Here is a 26,582-nt window from a genome sequence, read left to right as displayed (position 1 = left end):
TTAGCACCCGCAACTTGCATTTACGTGTGCTTTCCATGAGGTTTGCCCCTGTTATGTGGGTCCTTTTCCAGTCCTGAGACAGGTCACTCCTGTCACCTATCAACTACGTCTTCCTCCATCATTCAAAATCCATAACGTTTTCCATATTTCCCTTTTGAAACCAGTGATCCTGTCCTGGCCTGCACGAAAGCCGCCTGCTCCCCAGATCTCCACTGAGGAGGAGGAGACATATCAAGTAAGAGAGATCCTGAATGTCCGCCGTCATAAGAGGCATTGGGAGTACCTCATAGCCTGGGAGGGGTACGGCCCAAAGGAAGATTCCTGGGAACCCATGAAGAATATACTTGATAAATCACTCCTTGTGGATTTTCATACCAATCATCCGGAGAAGCCTAGGCCTCCTGGAAGAGGCCTTAAAGGAGGGGGTACTGTTGCGATCGGCAGGGGCCGACCTTCACCGCCGACCGCACTCACCAGCAGCGATGGCCATGGTAGGGAGCCGGTGTCCCAGCCCTTGCATCGCGGCTGTTTCGGCTCTCCTTGGGTCCAGCTGATGGCTGCAGGAAGTGGCAGACGCAGCTCTCCTCGATGCTCCCTGCGCTGCTTTCCTCGGCAGCAGAGACGGCAGGAAGTCAGCAGCATGGCTTCAGCAAGGCCAGCCTTAGCCTCAGCCAGACACAGGCGCTTGGTTCCTCCCCCTTCTTAAAGGAGCTGCAGCAGGAAGTCGTCTTAGGCTCCAGGAACCACTTCCTCTCCAGGACTATTTAAGGAGGCTTCGGAGATTCTCCAGTGCCTTGCAATAGGTCCTGCTTGGTGTGTTGTCCTGCCTTGCTGGCCTGCCTTGAACCTTGCTTCGGATACTGGACTTTGCTTTGCCTGCCACCTGCCTTGAACCTTGCTTCGGATACTGGACTTTGCTTTGCCTGCCGCCTGCCTTGAACCTTGCTTCGGATACTGGACTTTGCTTTGCCTGCCACATGCCTTGATCCCTGCTTCGAATACTGGACCTTGTCTCATCGCCACCTGCCCGACTCCGGTTTGTCGTCTTCTCTGCACACCCGTGGACTTCGTTCGACGACTGTCTACCCAGAGGTCCATCTCCCGCCAACAAGGAATCAGGGTAAGCCTTTCACACCTTGTCATTGTGGCCCAAAGGGTTCACCAATTCTTTGAATCATAACACTCTTAATGTGTTAATAGCACCCGAATCTGATGCATCAATGGTACTGGTACACCATTTGCAGAGACTGGATGTTTTTTCGATACTGGATTCACCACAAACTCTACAAAATGGTGCAGATTCTTCTTTATTGCACCCCATGTCTTTTTCTTTTGCTCAACCCAGAGGACTCAGTGGGAGAATTCTTAAAGATCTCCTGCTCAACTTGACATCAGGGGAGCCAGATGAGATTCTGTTCTCCTCCAGGAAGAGAGTAGACTGTAGTTGAGAGACTTATGTAGTTCCTCCATTTTCCAGGACCTGGACTTTTGGGAGCATGGAGACATCCAGTCACAGGGAAGTCACTGAGAATCTTAGATTTTTCAGCATTTACGGTAACTTTTCTTTCATAGTTGATCCCCCAGGGTGGCAGTACATTTGGTGCCCACCAGCCATCGACAGCCACCATTATCTTTACAACTTCCTAAGTAGGTGAAGCAAGTGCTGTTTTCAGCCAGGAATTGGTCAACTGTATCCTTTCTCCTCAGGCCACAGGAGAAAGGATCCAGTAACTGATTCCACACAAAGTAGAGAACTTCCTTCATTTGAAACTAAGATTACAGACTCTGTTAAGGTTCATCAAATGAGAGCCATGGCAACTTCAGTGGTTCATCTCAGGGCTGCTTCCATTACTGTCTGGATAGCATGACCCAGGGAAACAAGATAATTGACGAGCATTTCTGTATAGCTGTTTTACCCCATAGTCCATTCTCAATTAGTGGGTTTTAGATGGTCTCCCCTTGACCTGAAGGACCTTCCAGACAATCCTGGTGATAAGAGGAATTCACATGTATGCACAAGAGTAGACAGATGTTCTAGTTTAGCACAAAAGAATCAGGAACTGATATGTTGTCACTTGGATGCATGGAGCAAAACTCCAATCTGGAGGTATTCAAGTTGAATACTGGCATTCCCAAATGATGAAGCAAGTCATGCACAACCTCTTAATATAAGGACCGCTCTTGTCATCATAGAACTCTGCTGAGATAGTCTGCCACAGAATTTTGGACTCTGGTAGGTAGGTTGCCTAGAGATGGATATTGCGATGACTGGCCCATAGCCAGATTCGAAGGGCCTCTTCTCAGATAGCGTACATTCCTGCACATTGTGATGACTGGCCCATGATCAGATTCAAAGGTCTTCTTCACAGATGGCGTATGAACCCGTTCCTCCTAATTTGTTGAAGCAGAACATGGCCAGCTGATTGTCTGGATCAAGATTCTCTTGCCTGGATCAAGATTCTCTTGACTTAAGAGTAGGTGGTAGAAGGTCTTTAGCACATAACAGATGGCTTTCAGCTCCAAAAGATTGATTTGTAAGTGACATTATGCTTGGAAACATATCCCTTGTATCCAAGCATCACCAGTGTGTGCCTGACAACTCTGGTGGAGGAATCAGGATGTGTCAGGATGCGCATTGAGAGAATTAGCACTAGAACCTATGGGTTTGTCCATTACTGGAGGGCAGTTTGCATCTTGAAAGTCACCAATATCTGGTGAGATAGTGGCTCAAACAGCTGATCCCACTAATTTCATACAGCTCACTGAAGACCACCCATGTGTAGACAAATTAGAGGAACTACATGCACTCCTGCAGCCATATGACTCAGAAGGCCTACGAATGTCTCAATCTGTTGTAGAAAGAACTTCACGAGCTCATCAAAACTCCATTCTTTTCAGACAGGAGGAATTCCTTTTCCTGAAATGAGTCTATGTCCCTATGAATTCAATCCTTTTGGATGGTGCCAAGTTGGACTTTGGAAAACTGACCAGGAATCCCAGGGACGGAAGAAGTTAGATGGTTGTTTGTAGGACCTCGAGAATGCCCTCTGGAGATGTGCCCATTTCAATCATCCAGGCACTTAAAACATAGATTCCCTGCTGGTGAAGCGGAGCAGCCACTAGCGTGAGAAACATCATGAACGTTTTTGGAGTGGCCAAGAGGCCAAATAGAAGCACTTTATATTGACAGTGTCCACACCCTCCACCATTACCTGATAAACTTCCCATGGGGTGGGGTATGTGTGTGCATAAGCTTCTTTAAGATCCAAAGTCCACAAACAATTCCTTGGCTGAATGAAAGGCAGAATTGTATAGGGAGTTCATCTTGAACCTCTCTCAGACTAGTGATATGTTCATCTTCCACAGATCCTGGATGAGCCTTAAAACCCCTTGACTTCTTGGAGATTAAGTAGTATAAGAAATAGAACCACGACTACATTCCTGAAGAGCGACATGCTCTATCACCTTCTGTTGAGGAAGAAATGTTATTTCCAGCTGCAGCTGAGCTGATTGGAGGGATCCAAACCAAAGTTTGATTTGGGTTGGAGGAGGGTGAGAAGCTTAAGCGAAAGCCACAGTCCAAAATTAGCAGGATCCACTTGTCCTTGGTGATATAGACTCATTCCAGAAGGAAGCACTGGACCCTTAACCCCACCAGAGGAGATGAAGAGGCAATCTCAGAAATGACTAAAACTTATTCTGGGCTTAGGCTGTGACTGCTGCTATGCCTTTCCTTCTAGTAGGCATCTGCTGTGGCAGAGGAGGAGGAAGAGTTTGATGATATGCAAAATGCTAGAAGGGGTACCTATGAATAAATGAGCGCTTGTAGGTGAAGTATTGGTGTCTAGGAGGATCAGGCTGATCTCCCACTGCTGCAGACAGCCACTGTAAAGTGAACTGATGCTCCTTAATCAGAACCACAGTCTCCTGCACCTTGTGTTTGAAAATGTTTTCCCACATGCAGGGCATATTCACTATGTGGCTGTGTATATTTTCACAAAGATTTCTCATTCACAACCATGTTTAAGTCTCCGGGTTCTTGTAGAGATAGTTGGGTTCTAGTTTAGTGTTTAAAGTCTCGTGCATACAGCGAATGAGATGCTTCTCACACTCCTCTGCATCCTCTACAGCTTGGTGAAATTTCACATATTCAGGGTCTGACAATTCCATGAAATGCTTCAGCTTTTGCACATTCTTGTATAAATACTGCACCATGAACAATCGATGAGCCGCAATCAGAATGCTAAGAATGAAATCCTGGAAGACCTTCCTTTCAAAACGTATCCAACACCTTCGGATCCTTTCTGGGTGGTGTATTAGTGTGATCCCTAGCGAGCGTCACCTACTTCAACGCTGACTCCACCACATCTGAGTAGAGAGGTAGCTGCACTACATCAAATTACATCAGACCCTGGTGAGGCCTAGATTCTGTACTTCAAATCAATTTTTCAAGCTTCTTGAATATATGATAATCAGAACCTGCTATATCCTCATTTGCAGATCCTTGAGTAGATTATGTTTCGGGGTGGATGTGGAATCTACCAGAGGCTGAAGGAAATGCAACAAGCCAAAAATATCCATTCTTAGGTCCTACTGCTTCCTCACATTGATGGATATCATCTTCCAGAAATCATGAGTAGCTGAGATCTTTCGAGGATGACATATCCTCGGGAAAATATCCATCAAGTGACTTGAAGAAATCCGCATAGAATCTTCACCTGACCATGGAGGGATGCTCAGCCAAGACCCTGACAATGAAGAGGAAGAACACAGAGGAGACCTCTGCTGATCAGAAGGGGAGAGAACTGGTAGGAACTTGGAATGAGTTGATCCCACCCACTTCCCCTTCTAATTCATGTAGAAACACTGGCACTCCAAGGCGTTACCCCCTCTATTTCAACAACATTGACTGTGCTGTCTTACTCAGTACCAGGGGGATTATGTTCTAGACTGCACTGAAATACTCTGCACGGATAAGAAAGACAACACTCTAGACTGTGCTGGATCCAGGTAGAACAGAAGGCTCAGCGCACTGAGAGCAGAGGATCACCTTGCTGGTGGCTGAAAGGAAACAGTAAGTTTTTGCTTGGGACATTTTCTTTGTTAAAAGTATTGGGGCAAAGTTAACTATTTGGGAATATTGTGTGTTTGTGCTTTTCAAAGTCAGTAAAGGCAGTGAATAAACAGAAGTTAGACTGTTTGTATTTTTAAATAGTCAGTCAATAAGGCAGCTAGTAAGCAGAAGTTAGAGTGCTTGTATAGTAAACCCCCCCCCCAAAAAAAAAGCCAGAAGCTAGAAATAAGCTAGGAGCAGTGTATACCTAAGTAAAAAGGTTGAAAAGTTCAGTTCAGTTACTCACCTTGGAAAGGTGTTAAGGTAATGTGATTTGGTTTGATTAGGTACCAACATTTGTTAATCAAGAGAGCAGTGAGTCACTCTGGCTGACTAACTGAAGTTAGACTGTTTGTATATAATTTGTACCCTGGTTATCCTTTCTCCACCATGTCTCTGAGATGCCTATTAAGTCTATGTCATCATTCACTGCTATACACTAAGGGCTAGATTTTCAGAGGATTTACGTGCGCTGGGCCTATTTTAAAAAGGCCCGGCGAAATGCGTAAAGCCCCGGGACGTGTGTAAGGATCGCAGGCTGCCGGCGCAAAAGGTAGGATAAACATTTTGGGGGGAGATTAGAGTAGGGCTAGTGGGGGGAAAGGTTAGGGGAAGGGGTGACAAGGTTAGGTTGGGGGAGGGAACGGAGGAAGGCAACGCGGCTCGGTGTGCGTGCAAGGTGCACAATTGTGCACCCCCTTGTGCACGCCGACCCCCGATTTTATAACATGCGCGCGCCTGCTATAAAATCACACGTCCATGTGCGCGCACCGGGTAGCACATGCACATGGATGCTTGCGCGCAAGCTTTTAAAATCTACCCCTAATTCTCCCATCTTACTTTTTAAACTTCTGTCATTAGCATAAAAACATTTCAAAGTGTGTTTTTTATTTGAATTAACATTCTGCTTTTAAGTTCACAGGGATAAATTGGAATCTTTTAGCTCAGATGAGCTTTTAATTATAGCACTCGGACTACTTTTTTTTTTTTATTATTGGAACCTCTCTGTTAGGATGCCCTAATTCTAATGCATCATTAGTATCCTTCAAAGGTACCTCCCTCCGAACCATGCGCTGCTGAGCAACTGTTGATTTAGTTTAAAAGCTGCTCTCTCTCCTTTTTAAAGGTTAGTGCCAGCAGCCTAGGAACATAAAACATGCCATACTGGGTCAGACCAAGGATCCATCAAGCCCAGCATCCTGTTTCCAACAGTGGCCAATCCAGGCCATAAGAACCTGGCAAGTACCCAAAAACTAAGTCTATTCCATGTTACCGTTGCTAGTAATAGCAGTGGCTATTTTCTAAGTCAACTCAATTAATAGCAAGTAATGGACTTCTCCTCCAAGAACGTATCCAATCCTTTTTTAAACACAGCTATACTTACTGCACTAACCACATCCTCAGGCAACAAATTCCAGAGTTTAATTGTGCGTTGAGTGAAAAGAACTTTCTCCGATTAGTTTTAAATGTGCCCCTTGCTAACTTCATGGAGTGCCCCCTAATCTTTCTATTATCCGAAAGAGTAAATAACCGATTCACATCTACCCTTTCTAGACCTCTCATGATTTTAAACACCTCTATCATATCCCCCCTCAGCCGTCTCTTCTCCAAGCTGAAAAGTCCTAACCTCTTTAGTCTTTCCTCATAGGGGAGATGTTCCATTCCCTTTATCATTTTGATCGCCCTTCTCTGTACCTTCTCCATCGCAATTATATCTTTTTTGAGATGCGGTGACCAGCCTGGTTCCATCCTGGTTAAATTGGAGTCCATCCCTTCGGAAAAGAGTCCCCCGCCCCCCCTTCCCCAAAAGGTTCCCCAGTTCCTAACAAAACTGAATCCCTCTTTCTTGCACCATCGTCTCATCCATGCATTGAGACTCCGGAGCTCTGCCTGCCTCTGGAGACCTGCGCATGGAACGGGGAGCAATTCAGAGAATGCTACACTGGAGATTCTGGATTTCAGCTTTCTACCTAAGAGCCTAAATTTGGCTTCCAGAACCTCCCTCCCATATTTTCTTATGTCATTGGTGCCCACATGTACCATGACAGCCGGCTCCTCCCCAGCACTGTCTAAAATCCTGTCTAGGTAACTTGTGAGGTCCGTCACCTTCGCACCAGGTAGGCATGTTACCAGGCGATCCTCACACCCTCCTGCCAACCAGCTGTCTATAATCCTAATAATCGAATCACCAGCTATGGTGGCTGACCTAACCCTTCCCTCCTGTGCAGTAGCCCTGGGAGACACATCCTTAGTGCAACAGGACAATGCACCACCTGGAGAGCAGGTCCTTGCTACAGGATCATTTCCTGCTGCACCAGGTTGATGCTCTCCAATCACGAGACCTTCCTCCTCCAAGGCAGCACCAGAACTGCCAGATTGGAGTTGGAACTTGGCTACAATGTCCCTGAAGGTCTCATCTATATACCTCTGTCTGCCTCATCTCCTCCAGGTCTGGCACTCTAGCCTCCAGAGATCGGACTTGTTCTCTGAGAGACAGGAGCTCCTTGCATTGGATGCACATGTATAATTTCTCACCGGCGGGTAAAAAAAATCATACATATGACACTCGATGCAGAAGACTGGGAAGCTTCCCTCTTGCTGATGGACTGCTATCTTCATCTTAAATTTTATTCAGTTCTTAGTTAAGTTTTAGGTTGCTACAGGAGTAGGACTGCGTACAATTAGGGTCCTTTAAATGTTTTGTTGTATTCACCAATATATTCTGGTAGTGACCTACAAGGAAATGATCAAACTCTTGATAAGGTGTAGGGAATTTCTGAATTTAAGTTAAAAGGCTGATTAAGTTTTTTATTTTTATTTTTTTTAGTGTGAAAGTGTCACCTGCCTGTAAATTAAAGGATGAGTTAGGGGTGGGAGGGAGAGGGATGGGAGGGTTGGTAAATATAAACACACAAACTTCTGGTTTTTTGCCTGCCTTTTCGGCTACCTATTTGATACAAAATACACAAAACTCCTGGTTTTTGCCTGCCCTCTGACTAGCTATTCAATACAGACATACAAACACACTAAATATACCCCAATAGTGTTACATCTCCCCAATACTTTTAAGTTTTATAAATTTCCCCAAGCAGTACTTACTGATTCTTTTGAGCCACCAGCAAGGTGATCCTCTCCTTTCAGTCCTCCTATTGGATTGTGGATCTAACCATATTCATATACATAGCATACTAGAATAAAGCATTGCAGCAATACAGTTTGTACTTGATTTACTGATTAATGTGGTCCTTATAGCAGCGTGCCATAAAGTAACTGAGCAGGCACACCTAGCCTTGAGATCCCATCCAGACTAAGAGAAACTTTAATGTGCATGGACTGGATGGCTCCTCAACTGGAAAGACAGAGAAGAGTTATTGAGAAAACCCAGAAGTAAGAAGTCAATGAAATGGAGACCAGAACTAGTATTTTATTAGTAAAATCCTGAATTAGAGGTTGCAAAACAGAGAGAGAAACTTTTACCCTAGATTGGCAACGATGTAGGGAAATAGGTCTGCATTAAGGGCTATTCTTTTGAGATGTTAGATTTCTTGGACAGGGGAGGAAAAAAAACATTCAGGAAAATGATCAGGCAATCAAATTATTGGAGAAAGTATACTGTTCCCCCATGTGATATCATTGGGGCTGACACAATCCTGATTCCATCACTGGAGAAGTATCTGAGAATGCACATAAATTATACAATGAGAAGCAAAGTGCAGACAATCTACAGAATGAGAAGATCAGGCAGGCAACTAAAACAGACTAGTAAAACCTTCGGATAATAGGAAACAGAGTACAGCAGTAACAGGAATAAAAGAGGATCTTGCTGCTTTTTAATCTGAGCAGCTAGTAATTTTGCCTGGCTTCTCTGTGCTCATAATCAGGCCGATTCAGTATGGTGCGCTCGGCCGAGCGCACCTTTAGCCCCGGTTTGGCCACGCGTTTTCAGCGTGCTATTTTTACCCCTTATTCAGTAAGGGGTAATTAATCTGGTAATTAATAAACAAGCAGAATATGCTTAGCTATAGACTAGATTACTGAATCTCTTTATTTGCAATGACCAGACTAGGTACTTCAGCAGGGGAAAGTGATATATAATAGAAAGGAAATTCCCCAGATAGAATAAAAGTTCTCAGCGCTAGATCCCAGCCCTGGTTCCAATTGAGCTGAAGGTACAAAGAAGCAGACGCAAACTTCTGGGACATAAAAAGCACATGAGATGGGAAGAAGAGTTACAGGAACCTACAGCTATTTTTCTCTGACTACTTTGATCTCAAGAAATTAGATAAACTTAAAAGAAACTACCCTATACTAGCTGCAATATGCATCAAAGGTTTTATTCTAAGATTCTGGAATACTTTATTGCCTCCAAAAGTAACTGGTAGAAAGAAATGACTAAACTAGTTTCTTATGAACAACTGATCTACAAACAAGATGACAAACTATTTAAAAATATTTGTGTTTCACCTATAGTAATTTTATGCTAAGCGAATCTTCCACAGAACATGGTTGCCAGTCCTGTTGGTGTCACAGTGAAAATATATGGGTGATGACAGATGAAAGAATAATGGAATATGAGATCCAGGTATGTGGGTCTCTTGCCCTCTCTTGTTCTATCTTTTACTTTACCCCTTTAATTTACTGTAATGCTTGATTAAAGAAGATTATATTAAGCATTTGTGTGTTTTACTGATGTTAAAACTTCAATAAAAATAATATAAATATGAAGCAGGAGAAAACTGCCAGGTCCTCAAATATTTAATTTGATCATCTATACGTGATTGTGAGTTTTAAGAAGCATTGTTCTGGGAACAAGTCCTTACCTGATGACAAACTCAGAAAGGAACTTACCTTCAAACAAATTTGCCTCCGTGGGATCCTTCCCGTCATCTTCATCTGAATCACCCAAAAGAAAAAAAAAAGTTGCATCCATTGTCAGAGATCATTCTGTAGGCACAGTAGTATCCATTTTAACTTACAGCATCCTCTCATTTTGACATGGACAATAACACATTTGGTTGGGAAAGGGATAGGGGATGAACTTTTGGAAGTGGTTTCTGAAGGATAGAAAACTTGGGGAGTATTTCCTTTATTTAAATGTTCTTACTGTACTTAAAGGATGCTTCAGAGTGGTTTTCATGTTTTTACCTCTTTCTGCTCCCCTCCTGACGCCTGCATTTTACTAATTTGAACAGTCTGTTTATGCAACACAGCAGTAACAGTTTGTAAAGCAAGTTTACATACTGTAATCAGCTTTTTCCATAGATGAACAGCCTTTACTTGTGGGTGATGTCATTCAGCAGCACCATAAGGACTTCTCTCTCCAAGCTTGTAGAGCTCTGAGCTCTACTGAGCATGTGTGGGCGTTCCTGCCCATGCATTGCCTCATGAGCCTCTTCAGTCAGTATCAGAGCTGAATCTAGCTATGCAGTCAGCTGTCCAGGAAGGTGGGCGGGTATACCCTGGCTAATTCATCCTATCCATGGAGAATACCATTTATGGTAAACACATTTTTTTCCGTCAATAAGCAGGCTGAATTAGCCATTATACATGGGGAGTCCCAAGCTAAGGGTTAGAGCAGATCAATACTTGATAAGCAGCCCAGACTCCACCATGGAGAGTGGATTACAGTGAGAATAGATTGCACAAAACTGCTTGTCCAAACTTGCTCTCTATTCTCGAAATGCTACCAAAGCAGTATGGAATGTAAATGTGTGGACTGAAGCCCATATTTCAGCTTTGCATATGTAAGCAACTGGTACTTTCCGCAGAAGCCATGGCTAGTACCTGATGGGCTTTAATTGAGTCCATAATCTGTAATCCTGGCAAGTTGTAGCAATGAGGAAAGCACTCAGCTAACCAGCTGGGTAAAGTTTGCTTAGCTATTGGTATCCCCAAACGGTTAGGTTCATAGGAGACAGAGCTGGTTGGCTTGACGATGAGGTTGAGTGCATCTCTCATAATATGCTAGGGCACATTTCCAGTCAAGAGTACGATGGGCTTTCTCGCCCTCATGCACACGAGGCTTTGGGAAGAATATAAGCAGAACAATGGATTGATCGATATGGAAAGCTGAATCCATTTTTGGTAGAAATTTTGGGTTTGAAGAACCAATCTGTTGTGGTAAAACTATAGATACAAAGGATAATGGATGAAAACTTGGAGTTTGTTAACCCTTCTTGTCGAAGTGACTGCAAGTAAGGAACACACTGAGATCCCACAGAACAGGAGGCTTCGGTATCGGGGTTTTGATGTGCAAGAGCCCTTTCATAAAAAGAGATATGAGCGGGTGAATCGACATTGGTTTGTTGTCTAAGAAGGCATGGTATATTGAGATGGCGCTCAGAACAACTCTCACTGAGAAAGTGGCGAGGCTTGGGTTAGAGAGGTGAAGCAAGCATTACAAGAGTTGTGAAGGCTTGCATGAAAAAAGGATAGGAATCATCATCTCCATTTGAAGGCATAGCTTTTTCTGGTTGAAGGTTTCCTACATGAAACTAATACATCTTCAATTTCTGATGGCAATTTTAGTTATGCTATCACTGCATGCATGGAGGGCTCAGAGATTGGGATGAAAGAATGTCTTGTCATCCTGAGTTAGAAGAGCAGCGGTATGGGAGGACTGTTGGAAAGCTTGATGAGATATGCATACCAAATCTGTCTGGGTCACACCAGTGCAATTAGGATTAGATGGGTATGGTCTTAAAGGGCTTTCTGCACTGTTTTTGTCAATGAGGGGTATCAGCGGAAAAACAAACATGAGGCTTTGACCTTAATAGATTAGGAAAGTGTCCTGTGCTAGTCTGCGGCCTCTTGGTAGAAATGAGCATTGAGATGAAAACAAATCCACTGTTGGTAGACCTCAGAAGTCGAATGTTTTTGTTTTTTTTACTACCAATTGCTGCTTTGACCACTCATGATGTCGAAATACTCTGCTGAGGCACTCTGCTAGAATGTTGGAGATGCCCAGTAGGTAGATAGCCTGAAGGGTTGCCACATGGCGTTCTGCCCAGCTCCATATCTTCAGTGCTTCTCGACAGAGAGGCCATGATCCCATTCCCCCTTGTTTGTTGATATAGAACATAGTGACCTGATTGTCCATTTGAATTAAAATGTTCCTCTCTTGGAGGAGGTGTGTGAATGTGATGAGGATATGCCACATTGCCCTTAACTCCAAAAGATTGATTTGAAAAAAGTCTCTTATGAAAGGATCAAGTTTCTTGCGTGTGGAAGGATCCCACAAATATCCTAACCCTTGGTAGAAGCATCTGTTGTAAGGATGTTCCATGTGCTACCGGTACTGAAGAGGGATAGTCTGACTGCACCAGTGCCAATGCACAGCTGCTTCAATCCTTAATGTTTCTTTGCAGAAGGTAGGGCCAGTTCTAAGAATTTATTTAATTTAGATTCCACCTTTCAGCCTCTTCAAAGCAGATTTACATTCAGGTATTGTAGGTATTTTCTTGTCCTCAAACACTCACAATCTAATTGTACCTGAGGCAATGGAGAGTCAAGTGACTTGCCCAAGGTTACAAGGGCTGGCAGTGGATTTGATCCCTGACCTTCCTGTGTTGCGCCCGGTCGCAGACAGCTGCGACCTCTGATGCTCACCTCTTTTTTTCCCTGCACCAGCAATTCTTGGAAGAATGGAGACCTCTGCCTGCAAACTTCGCCTTCCCCGGTGATCCCGTTCGCCATCTTGAATCAGGGATTACCTAGGGCAAGCCCAGGCCCTCTCTTATACATGTCATGGCAGGAACCTCGGGGGCATCCCCTTCGCATGACATCACTCACCAGTGTATTTAAGCAATTCGTCCTATGCTTCCTACGAGTTAGCAAGGACTTCCTTCCTGCTGAATTCCACTCTACTTTGGAGACACTTTGCTTCGCTACTCTGAACTGCGTTCCTGTGCTCCGGGACTTGGACGCTATAGGTACCCGCTCCTCGGGGGCCTTGTTGCGTCCTGGCTATCCGCTCCTCGGAGGGCCTTCCTGCCTGGAGAACCTATCTACTCTCGCTTGGGGCTCAGCCTTGTGAGTACGCTTCTCGTTTACTACCATCTTGCTGACGGAACCTCCGGTGTACCCCATGCCTCGGGCCACTACCGTGCTCACCTCAGCAAACCATCTTCTACATTTCGGAGTGAGTACCATCATCTACCCAGCTCTGCTGGCCTCCTTCACCTTTGCTACCAATGACCGTGCAGATTCTTGGTGTACCCCGCGCTGCGGGCCACTACCAGATCTACTTTACAAGGTGTGTCATCTGGAGGAGGAATTCCCCGGCATACCCCGCTCTGTGGGCCACTACCAGGGATATCATCGCAGGGCAACCTTGCTACTCTGGACTGTGTCTTACTTCCCACTCGGTGGGCATTTCATCTACGTTCCAGTACAATAAAGTCTCTTTACTAGCTGTGTCCTTCTCTGCTGGGACCACACGTATCGTGGTGAGTCCCCACAGGGCTCCTCCCTGTGCGTGGAGTCAGCTCTCACTAAGATCCAGGGTTCACGACCATACTAGAACATAACATCCTGGTTCATAGCCTGCTGCTCTAACCACTAAGCTGGGCGAACTCAACACCGTGGTCTCAGCCTGAGCAGATGGGAGTGTTTTAGATTAACTGCTGTGCAAGCCCTTATCTGAGGAGGCAGATGACGCCGCACTTTGGGAGAAAGACCTATTGTGACTCTAAACAGATTTACACAGTTCTTCCATATGCAAGGCCCTGGAGCACTGTAAGCGTGGGGGAATCCGTCCATAAGCTTAACAGTTCTGCTGGTCATGGTCCAGCCTGAGGCACTGACAACAAATCATGGCCGGTGAGGGACATTATCTTGTTGCAGGTCAGTTCTTAAAACCACTTACTGTTGTGGATTTTTTCTTCTGGCCCATTTCCTTCGATGCAAACTCTCTTTACTTGACAAAAAATTGTTCTTTTTGTTAGCACTTAGAAGTGCTGTTGTGGGGCTGCAGAAACAGAGAGGCAAGGCAAAATCTGATTTTGCCCCCAAAATTTTAATTTTGAAAAAATATGAAGAGGAGAGACTAAGTCCATGCTTTAGCTCAGACAAAATAAATGACTGAAGAGGCTCACGAGGCAATGCCTTTTCAAATTCACTTTCCTAATTCTTAAAAGAAAATAGCTATTTAATTGTACTTTATTAGCATGGCTTGCTCTATTACCTCATTTTGCACTTTACCTGCTTCTGCAATGCTGATACAGCTAGTTGTATTTCCAATATTCTTTTAATTCTACACTTTTGGATTTATCTGTGTGACATGTCTGTAATTCAGTCTCTTTGCATCACCTTCACTGAAATTTTTCTTTTCGAGTACTGAAGGAACTGTATATCATGATTCCAATCAGACATATGGAAAGAGACATATAGGAATGATACTTGCTGCTTGCATGTGTGTATCTCTGATGGCAGGGGCCAGGAACAGTGATTAGAAAGGAAGGATACCATGGAGTTCAAGAGACAAATGAGAATATAAATTAAAAATGTTTATATATATATATATATATATATATATATATATATGTATATGTATATAAATGGCTTTTGAATATAGACCTCAATTTTGTTTCCTGTAGGTAAAATTCTAAAATTATAAGCACCAATCACTATTTTTAATTGAAAATAATGGATTGTGCAACTAAACTTCATTGCTATGATCCAAAACCAGTTATTGTCATTCACCTTGTTACAATTTCATTCAAGTAGGCTGCCACTTTTTCATGTACTCTTGTATACCTTGGTTACCCTTGCTGGCCTGACTTCCTGTAAAAGATTTGACTAAAATTCAACCCCCAGCAAATGCAGTGCACTGCCATGCAGAAAGTTCCCAGTTCAATCCTCAGGCCATTTCTTCCCCTCCTCTAGGTCAGCTGGGGATACTGTGGAGGCAGTTTTCACAGTCCCTGAAGTAGGAGGAAGTCAGTTATGACCATTGTTTAAGGGCAACACTTGGTGGTCAAATTCAGGGCCCACGAATGCAAGATTCTGGATGGAGTCTTAGTGCCTGGCCTCCAGCCCAGGAATGTCATTGCAATGCCTGGACTAAACTTATGTTGGGAGGGAATATATAATATGGGAAAAATCTTGGGTAGTTACAAACGAAGGCGGCTCATGGCACTAGACTAGAATATACATTTGGTTCCAATTGAGCAGGAGGTATAGAGGAGTAAAAGAAAACTACTGGGTGAAAAAAATAAAATTCAACCCCTGAAATCCACTGTGTGTTTATTCTTTGCAAATCTCTTAGCTGATAATATTCAGCTTCCAGTATAAACCTGACTAAAAGCACAGAGTATATCTTCTTCATCATGTGGGCTATTTGTATTTAATACTTACGTCACACACTTACCTATGAGCACAATATCAATACTCTCGCCTGCTGAATCCCCAATACAGGGATCTCGCCCTTGTTCCATCAATACCAGGACTTCAGGTTTTGGAATATCATAACCTGAGTGTTTAAAATGGACAGAATTACACAAAGCTAACACTCATCATTCTCTTTAAAAAAAAAAGTAATAAAGGTGTCTGCTTCTTTCATTACTAGCTGGATTAGGTTATGCTGCAGAGAAAGAAAGGGGCACTAAGCTTGCAAGGTATCCCAGCCACCATTAGTGGCATTCTGGTCCATAATGACTTCAGTAGGAGATGCAAAAGCTCAAACTCAATGGGAGAATGCCTACTTAAAAGGAGCAAAAATGTACACTTTCTGGGAAAATAGAAAATTTGAGCTTAAATATTTTTTAAGTTAACACATTGAGTAGAAGATTTATTGGTGATAACAGCTGTGATTATTCCAAGGTTTTGGCACTTTAGGTAATATCAGTTAGGGTAAACGCATTGGCTCTGTTACTAATATCACAGAGGAATAGTTCTACTTAACATAATCTGATGGGTTATCTTGCTAAATGCCATCTTAATGTATTATTGTTTAACTTTTAGTACTAATTTCATTGGTAATGTATGATTTGTTTTTGTTAGTATTATTGTTATTATTTACTGTATGGACATGCTGATGTTATTTTTGGCTGCTTGCACTATGTTTTATTGCTATTGTGAGATTTTGTTTTGCTTATATATTGTTGTGAGCTTGCCTTGGGCACCGTTAAAGTGGCAAAGCAATTTTCAATCAAAATAACTACAGTACCTGAATGTAATCTGCTTTGAAGTGCTGAAAAGTGGAATATAAATAAATAAAATAAACAAAAAATGTAAAAAAATGTGTTTCTTTTATAACATATGATAAATGTATTTCTTCCTTTAAAAATGCCGGTTCATAGCCTGCTGCTGTAACCACTCCTTTTTATTAACAATGAAGACCAGTTGGGACTGATCCTACTCTGATATTCTGTATAGCTTGGACTTGTAGCCTGCAGCTTTCCTAACTTTTCTGCTGGTTGTCTTTACATTTGTTCTTATCTGCCAGTCCAGCTGCCTTTTTTTTCAGCTTGAAGCATGAATGAAGGAAAAGAATGATTCATGATTTCTCCCTCAGTTTCATTTTTTTATGTTTGTCTGTGCAGATTTTGGCTAGGTTTTGTGCAGATGCTGCTGTGAGGAAAGAGGAAACATGGACTCTAATGGTGGCCTATTACACTCCACAAGTTACACATACCCAGCAATTCTGACAGTAATAAAAATGTTCTTTTTGCTTGGCACACACAGAGGAAGGAGGAGGAGTTGTGTTAAAGGCAGGAAACAGCGACAAATAATTGTGAAATGGTCACAAATCCATTTACAGAGGAGGAAGTAAATAAGGTAATAACATAACTGAAAAGAAATAGGGCTATGGCACTTAACAGAGTATGCTACAGGCTACTGAAAAAGCTTAAGTGCTGACTGCACCCTTCACTGTTCTGTTCAATTAGTCTTCAAGAGACAGGAAAGATTCCAAGAGATGAGTGAACAAATATAGTCCCACACCACAAAAGTGGAAATAAGGAAGAGGCAGGTTACTACAGGTCTGCCAGCCCAACTTCAGCAGAGGGCCAAGTTATGAAATACAACTAAAGAAAAAGGGTGTGCTGCCAGTTCTTAACAAGAGACTCTCACCAACTTAGCGAGGCATACTTTGTTTTTATAAAAAGTTATTTAACATTGGGCTTTGGAAGTGTCCTCCAGCATATCATAAGAACATAAGAAATGTTATGCTGGGTCAGATCAAGGTCCGCCAAGCCCAGCATTCTGTCTTAGCAATGGCCAGTTCAAATCCCAAGTACCTAGGAGATCCCAAAAAGTAGATCTATTTCTTGTTGCTCACTCTCAGGACTAAGCAATGGCTTATAACTGGTAGGGCATACAGGCTCATAGACAACACGGCTTCATAAAGAGGTACCAATATACAAAATATAAACACCGTCAGCAACTACTACAAAAACTAAATAGCTCAACGGGCGAACAGTCGCTCCTCTTCTTGACTAACAAACTTCAAACTACAATCTTGTAAGAGAGCATTTCAATAAACTGTATTATAAATATTTAAGGAGGGTGGTGGTAGTTTCATACGATTACATCACCCCATGGCAATGTATCTGCAATATGTATAATTATTAACCACTGCCTTCCTGCCACACGAGTTTTTTTTATATTATTTCATTATTTGATGTGCTCTATATTTTCAGTTGATGAGTATAAAGTTACAAAAAGCTACGAAAAGCAGAGAGACAGTCCAGTTTCCACAAGTCTCTATAAATGTTACGGCACCGTCAAATAAACACATATACGAGCCGAGTTACACGGTGCCACCCTGGTAGAGTATATTAAACATTAATCCCCCAGATTAATTGATCCAAAAAGAACCAATGCTGTTCAGCGAGGACCCGGAGTTTATGCATATCTGGACAGCTATATTAAATAAATGCTCCACTGATTTAAATTTGATAGTGGGGCGAGTGAAAAAATGTGTAGAAGAGTTGACCACACAAATCCATGTGTTACGCTCTCCTCCTCCAGAGGGGAGGAGTTAGCAATCTGCTGTCGCTCACCCCACCAGGAGGGTGGAGTTAGCAAGCTGTTCTCCTGAAAGGGGAAGAAGTAGCGATATGACATGACCTGTTCCTCCAGAGGGGAGGAGTTAGCTATCTGTAGATCTGCTAGCGAACTGCTGTTAGATGCTCCTGCAAGGAAAGGAAGTAGCACTCTGATACCAATCTGTTAAGGAGTAGCAATCTGTTATGGATCAACTCTCCAAGGAAGAGGAGTTGGCAATCTTGTATAAGAACACTCTTCTGAGGAGAGGAACTAACAATAGGTATATTGTACTTTGCTACTGAGATAGCAATCTATCATGCCTCCGCTACGAAGTAGCAGTCTGTATATATAAGCTGCTGGCAAGTCTCAGAGAAAGAGGAGTAGCTGTCTATATAATACTTCCGTGAGCGGAGTTAGTGGTCTGTAGTGGTTGGCTCCCACAGAGTGACAATAGGGAAAGGAATGACCACTTGGAAGAAATGGTGAATCCCTGGGCCGATGGCAGATGACAGCGCCCCCAGGAGGAGATCCTGAGAGGAACCACTGGCTAGGCTAGAATATGAGATAAACACAATAGTTCTTTATTAGACTGGAAGCTGGATCACCAGAGGTGGCAGTAGTAAGTCGCTGTGTCCGGCAAGGCTGAAGTCCTTCTGATACTGGAATATAATCTCTGGGTCGCTGATGTGTAGAAAGAGACGAAGTAGTGAGTAGACAGGGTATACTGGATACAAGATGATACACTCACAATAGTAGATGTCTGCAATGGTCTCTATGCCACAGAGAGTTTTCAGTACATTCAGGAACAGGAGCCGTAGGCGAGCACTGGTTCCCACAGTCTGTAATATGAACTCACAATTGCTGTATATGAAATGGCTTCTAGAGCAGAAGAGAGTCTGTAAAAGATTCTAGGAACATGGGCCCTCGTGGAGTGAGTACCGGTTCCTATCTGCAATCTTGCCAATGTAACTCTTGATCTCTGTACCTGTGATAACGTCTTGGAAGGAAGGGAGTCTTCAGAGCAATAGGAATGTAGGCCCTCGTGGAGCGAGTACAGATTCCTATGTAATAGAACTCACTGTGTTCATGTCCACAATCGCTTCCAGGCAATGAGGAGTCTTCCAAGTGTTCTGGCAATCTGAAATCAAGAAGAGAGAGCGGAGCCCCCGTGGAGCGGGTTCTCCTGGTAAGTTTGAAAAGACCGAGTAGTGGAGAAGGATTCCCCTCGCTGACTCGGATCGTTGTTGCAAGTATCGTGGACTGCCGAAGCAAGTCCTGTTGGAGTTCCTTGCTAACTCGTTAGAGGTTAGCAAACAAAGACCTTTTAAAGTGCAAATGGATGACGTCACTACGGGGGGACGCCTCCAAGGTTCGCGCCCTTGCTGGTACAAACTCTGGAGCGCGCGCTCTTATGTCATCAGGAACATGGCGGATCCATAGCGTCAGGCCAGCCCGGGGGAACTGGGACCAAGAGGCAGAGAGAAGCCACGGCTGCAACTGTCCGTCAGAGCCGAAGGGAGTCGCATCCCAGGTAGAGAGGGTGGAGCGAGAAGAGGCACGAACGCAACACGATGACATCATGGAGAACATTAAAAAGGCAATGGACATGAAGGTTTATGAAGATAAATTAAGTGAAGCTCAAATGATGTTAGAACAGTTTAAGACCACTATTAAGAATGCAAAAATTGATAAAGAGAGATCAGTCAGATTATAAGCTAGACCAGTTATATAACTGGACCAATAAAAAAGATCAAGGTAAATGTGTCAGATTCACGTTTTCCTCTGACGAAAATTCTAGTGGTTCTGATGACCCACAGATGGATGAATGCAGAGTGGGTGGACACTCCCGGAAAACTTTTTTAGACAACCATTCGGGCAGACGAGGACCTCACCAGAATTACAGAGGCAGGTATCAAAAGGCAGAAATGATAGAGGGGGTCGATCCAATTCGAATAACATACCAGCAGTCCAAACAACCACTATAAATTTTGGTGACGTGAGCAGCACCACTAATGTGGATACATCTGAGGTTGTTAATTTATCTTCTATTGAATTAACTAGTGATCAATTGGACGTATTGAACCAAGGTCTGACTTTCGTGCCTACCACTCACCATTCAGAATTTGAAAGTAGAATTGCTATCCAAAGATTCATCCGTAAGTTGAGCTTGAGGTTGTATTTTCATAAACATCCTAGTAATGTAATAGATGAGTCTGTCATTTATACCCACTCTAACTGGAATCCTCCAGGTCCAGTTGACCCTTTCATTCAAACGTTTCATCAATTAGTTTTACAAGACTTCAAACAGTTTGAAGCTCAACACATCAGGTGGTCCCCATAATCTCACTCCCCAGCAGCGTTCAGCATTGGAGACATTGGCAAACTCAGAGGAACTTATCATAAAACTTGCTGATAAGGGGGGTGCGGTAGTGGTGCAGGACAGATGCCAGTATATTGACACGATGTTGGGACACCTTAACGATCAGAGTTATTATGTGCCGTTAAGAGCCGATCCCACCAGTGATTTAAAACAGAAAATATCAGAGCTCATAAAGAACTGTTTGGAATTGACAGCAAAAGAAAAAAAAAATTTTAATGACAGCACACCCGCGTATTCCAGATATATAATCAGTTCCCAAAATACATAAAAATATTTTACATCCTCCCATCAGACCCATAGTTTCTTTAAATGGGTCAGTATTGGAAGCACCAGCGTCCTTTGTGGATCAGTTCTTACAACTGTATGTACAACAGGTGCCGTCGCATATAAAAGGATACCGCCCATTTCCTGTCTATATTACAAAATTTGCAAATTGTAGACAAGACAGTGTGGTTAGTAACACTAGATATCAACTCTCTTTATACTAATATACCTCAAGTGCTTTACAGATCGTATGTGAATGTTTTACAAGATCCTTTATACAGCGTATCCCTTCTGAGTTTCTAGTATCTCTAACGGACATGGTTCTTTTTAATAACTATTTCCTGTTCAGTCAACAATTTTACTATCAAATACACGGTATACCTATGGGGTTCTCCATTGGCTCCAGCAGTGGCAAATTTGTATGTAGCGCACTTTGAGCAACATCACATTTATGGTTCCAAATGCTGGCGATACATCAAAGCATGGCACTAGTATATAGATGACATCTTCATATTTCTTATGGGTAGGTTCGGAAACCGTTTTGGAACAATTTATTACATGGATCAACACAGTAGATATACATCTACAATTTACAGCTCATTACTCAGGTAGTAAAGCTAACCTTTTGGATGTTGAAGTCACGTTTAACAAAAGCCGGATTGAAATGACTGTATACCATAAGACGACCGACAGAAACAATTTATTGAGATTTCACAGTCATCATGCTAGAAGCTTTAAAATGGGTCGTCCTGTAAGTCAATTTTTTAGGATCAGGAGAATATGCTCCACCAATGTGGAATTTGAAAAACAAGCAGATATCTTAAAGGAGCGTTTTCAGAGCAGGGGGTATCCATTGAAGGCAATTCAGTGGGCGTATAAACGTGTCAAATACAATTATAGACAGCCACTGTCACAATATAAACTGGTGAAAGACCAAACACGTATCACGTGTTTTTTAAAACAATCCACGGGTGTTTCAGCTATAGCAGCTGCGATTAAAAGGCATTGGCATGTGTTGTCCCTTCATGGGATTTTTAAAGAACCACCACTGATTGCGACCTCTAGAGGAAGAAATATTTGGGACAAAGTGGTACATGCACAATTGCCTCAGGTACAAAAACTTAGATTGTAAGCCCTCTGGGGATAGAGAAATACCTACAGTATCTGAATGTAAAACCGGTGTGATATCTCAATTGAGATCAAATGTCGGTATATAAATAAAAATAATAATAATAATCATATTACAGTTATGGGAGATCCAGGACATTCAGTATGTGGACAGTGTGAGTGGTGCGAGTATGTGATTACTGGGAGAGAGTGGCAGGCACCAGGAACATTATATAAGATCAACAGAAAAGCAGCCACGAATTGTCTTTCAGCAAATGTCATCTATGCAGTCATCTGCCCGTGTTCTAAGATCTATATCGGGCGCACCAGACGTCCAGTAAAGTTGTGGCTGACAAAACCAAACCGCGTTATAAAACATACAAAGTAACGGCACCGATGGACGCTAATCACAATTATTCTCATTAAAATGGACAATAGTTGAACAAAACTATCCTTTGGCCCATGGAGGTAATCTAGTAGCCCAGTTAGATCAATGGGAAGCTTTTTGGATCTACATATTAAAACCTTCAACTCCTAATGGGTTAAATGATGAAATAAATTGGTTAACCCTCACATAATGTACAGGAACCGTTTTGGTGGGTGGTTGTTTTAATGACTGACAGGCGATGGCAGTGCCTGATTGGTGGACATCTGACAGCTTTGTCGGCAGCATTGATTGGTTGGTATACAGACTTCAGAGTTAGTATTTAAATGGAGAGAGTCCGTGCAATTGACAAATTTGCTGGCGTAAAAGTAATCATCGATTCACGAAGATACGAACAGACCACGGGAAACAGTGGGTCATTCACTTTCTAACATCCCCTGAGGAAAGACGGCGAGTCTGAAACATGGCCATATAGGGAGGAAAGGATCCTGTTTTCTTGTTAGATTTATTTAATGGTGCTGCAACATTTATAGAGACTTGTGGAAGCTGGACCGTCTCTCTGCTTTTCGTAGCTTTTCGTAACTTTAGACTCAGCAACTGAAAATATAGAGCAATTACAGCACTTCAAATAATGAAATAATAATATAAAAAAATTAATATGGAAGGAAGGCAGTGGTTAATGATTACACATATTGCAGATACATTACCATGGGGTGATGTAATCGTATGAAACCAACCGCCACCCTCCTTAAATATTTATAATACAGTTTATTGAAATGCTCTCTTACAAGATTGTAGTTTGAAGTCTGCTAGTCAAGAAGGGGAGCGACTGTTAGCCTGTTGAGCTATTTAGTTTTTGTAGTAGTTATTGAGGGTGATTATATTTTGTATATTGGTATTGTTTACTAATCACCCAGTTGTGGTTTATTCTTTTTGGTATTTCATAAAGAGGCAGGCAGAAGTGGGAGTGTCTTATCAAACAACTGAATATTTTGATGAGATGACCAGGCTAATGACTCAATGTTGCCTATTTCATGTTAGTAAAACTTCTGATAACAGACTAGACAGTCAATTTATTTTTATATGAGGGTACAGTACCTAATAAATTAAAACAGGCCTTAGTACAACCTATATTGAAATGAGCAAACCTATCTGCAGATTTCCCCTCCATTTACCATCCCATCTCTAACCCTCCATTTACCATCCCATCTCTAACCTTGCGGAAATTCTGGAAAAGATATAATTTCCTCTACAGCATGGGGTCCCCCCTCAGGGATCTGTATTGTCAGTTGTACCTTATAACATTTATTTAAGGGGGTCTTTGTTTTTTATTAGAACAATTAAAAACTGATTTTATGTTATATGCAGATGACATACAAATATTTCCCTGTGAAGAATTCTCTGACCTCTGAAGTCTCTCATGTTTCAATTTGTTTAACAATCATCAATACTTTGATATCTTCTAACTCATTACTTCTCAATCTCTCAAAACGTGAGGTTCTCTGTCTTGCCAACCTAGTTTAGTAATCTTTTTTTATCCACTGATGGTATAGTGATTCAAAGTAAAGATGTTGCCTGTAATTTAGGCTTTCAATTTGTTTCCCATTTAACATAGACATTTACTTACTTTTATGGTCAGGAGATTTTAAGCTATGGTTGTTAGAATATTTACAATATGTTCTAGATCAGAAAAATTTATATACTATTATGCAGGCTTTTGCTCTTACAACCTTAGATTACTGTAATTCATTATAAGCTGGACTCCCTTTATCAGTTCTATGCAGGTCCTTCAGAACTTGGCTGCCTGCCTCATTTTAAGGAGCAGACCTTGGGAACACTTAACGCCTCTGCTTCACCAATTACATTGGCTCCCCATTCCATAATGGGTTAAATTTAAGGTACTTATTTTGGTATTTAAAGCCCTGGAAATGGGTGAACTTTCTTATTTGTCCATTTTACTTACTGATTATAACTCTTCCTGGGTTCTTTGTTGTCAAGGTAAGAGGTTACTCGCTATTTCTCCAATTAAATTTGGTCACTTAACTGAAATTAGGAAACAAGTTTTCTCAGTCCTAGGACCAACATAATGGAATAGTTTACCTGAATCTTTACAATACTGTAAGCAATTAAAAACTTTACTATATCAGGAAGCTTTTGAGATTGGTGAATTTTGTGGGTTGTTGTCAGCTATGTATAAGGGATATGTTCTATGTATATGCTTGGTTTGATTTTATAATTTTTGTTTGATTAATGTAATCCACTTAGCATAGCTGGTCTGATAAAGGCAGAAAATAAGTATTTTAAATAAACAGATTATGTGCAAGCATAAAACAGAAAGTTAACTGGGCAAAGAGTGGTTATGCAACAGAACTCAGAGTGGCTCAGTTCCAGAGCAGCCCTACAAGAGATCTGAGTCCAATTCCCAAGCCTCCCTAGGGAAACTGTGACAATACTAATAGACCCCTATCACATGATAGCAACACATAGCTGCCAGATTCAGGTTGTATGCATCATGAATTTCTGATGGAGCACATTATAGCACCAAAAAATTCAACAGGAGAAGGCTAAATATGCGAAACAAATCCTGTTTGCTACAAAATATGGATGATGATACCATAGTACCCCTTCTGCACTGTCCTCACCACCAACAGAAATAGAGGAAAGGCATACAACACATCTGTTTCCCACTGAACAGAAATTTAGAGAGGATATGAACTTGCTTTGAAGAATGAAGCAAAATCTAATAACTTTCCTGTTGTCCTATGATGTGAATAAGTCGATTGATGGATAACCCCAGAGGTCAAATAGCCTGTCTGCCATTTCCTAGTCCAGAAACCACTTGTTGGAGCAAAAAAACCCTGATGAGACGATCTACCAGCATTTTGGAAATTCTGGCAAGGTAAGTTGCTTCAAGAAAAGCTTTGCGACTGTGAGCCCACTCCCAAATTCTCAAAGTTTCCTGGCAGAGGGTCCAAGACCCTGTGCCTCCTTCCTTGTTCATGTAAAACATTACCACTTGGTTGCCGGTTTGGATCAGAATTATCTTTCCCTGAAAGAGATGCGAGAACACCCTCAACACATGTTAAATGGTGTGTAGCTCCAAGATACTGATGTGAAATAGACGTCCCCACCACTGACCATATCCCTTGAGTTAGGAAAGATCCTGTGTGATCATCCCAACCCCTGGCAGTTGCATCCACTGCCAGCATTACCTGATGAAGAAGCTTTCAAAGAGGAACTCTTATTTTCAGGACCTATGGATCTAACACCAAAGGTTGTTAACCTTTACTGGGTGCGACAATGGCAAAAGCAGATGATCCCACGGGGAGTGGAGGCACCAATAAAGGACTCTCCACAATGAGGCACGGGGACCTCATGCACAGCTGCTGCCATATACTTGAAGACAACCAGTATTGCCTGGGCTGGGACTTGATCCGACTGTAGTAAATTCTTGACCAGTGCTTGAAGACAGCATGCTAAATCTAATGGGAGGAATGCTTTCTCCTCTAAGGAATCTATTCATGCCCTGACGAACTTGATTCGAGATTAAGAATAAGATTCATCTTGGCAAAGTTAATTATGAATCTCAGCAGTGAAGGAGCTGGATTGTATTCTGTTTGGGAAGGTCCCATTGCCAGCCAGACATTCAAGTAAGGAAAGACAAATCTCCTGGCGACAAAGGTGTGCTGCCACTACTGCTAGGTATTTCATGAAGACCCTTAGGGCCACGGAAAGCCTGAAAGGAAGAATGTTGTATTGGTAATAAAAGCAATCCATCATTAACCTGATGTATTTCCAATTAGACTAATGGATAGATATGTGAGCATACACATCTTTCAGATCCAGGGCACATATTTAATCTCACTCTTGAATAAAGAGAAGGATGGTATGAAGGAGTTCATTTTGAACTTCTTCCGAAGTAAGCTCCACTTCAATCTTTGTAAATCCAGAATGGGACTCAATCCCCCTGACTTCTTGGGGATAAGAAAACAGCAGGAAAATAGCCCCTTGCCATGACCTTTGGAACGGTCAAGTCTATTGCCCGCTGGCTAAGAAGCAACACCACCTCGAGACAGAGCTGGGTTGAGTGAAACAGATCAGAATTAAAGGCTAAACATTAGGGCAGTGCTGGGGGACAGGAAAAGCACAAACACTACCCAAATTCAACAATTTTGAGGACCAACAATCCTTGGTGATTTTCTGACACTCTTCAAGGAACAGGTAAATCCTCCCCTTCCTTTAAGGGTTGAGTCTTGTCAAAAATTAGGTCCAATACGGTAAGGACAACGAAGGTAAACAATATGTGACACAAACTTCATACAGATATCCCACATACACTCATG

General features: G+C 42.4%; 1 protein-coding gene across 1 annotated transcript in view; it reads right to left on the bottom strand.

The window, feature by feature from the left end:
* Nucleotides 1–26,582, bottom strand: part of LOC115083973 (zinc finger protein 182-like) — a 167,301-nt gene that overhangs the window by 17,038 nt on the left and 123,681 nt on the right. The window contains exons 4-5 of the mRNA XM_029588154.1: nucleotides 15,483–15,584; nucleotides 9,962–10,006 (exon numbers count right to left, since the gene is read on the bottom strand). Coding sequence (XP_029444014.1) covers nucleotides 9,962–10,006; nucleotides 15,483–15,584 — 147 coding nt within the window. The remainder of the gene's footprint in view (nucleotides 1–9,961; nucleotides 10,007–15,482; nucleotides 15,585–26,582) is intronic.

The sequence above is a fragment of the Rhinatrema bivittatum genome, chromosome 2, assembly GCF_901001135.1.
Source record: "Rhinatrema bivittatum chromosome 2, aRhiBiv1.1, whole genome shotgun sequence".
In the NCBI taxonomy this organism is placed as follows: domain Eukaryota; kingdom Metazoa; phylum Chordata; class Amphibia; order Gymnophiona; family Rhinatrematidae; genus Rhinatrema; species Rhinatrema bivittatum.
This window is presented reverse-complemented; position numbering and strand designations above follow the sequence as displayed.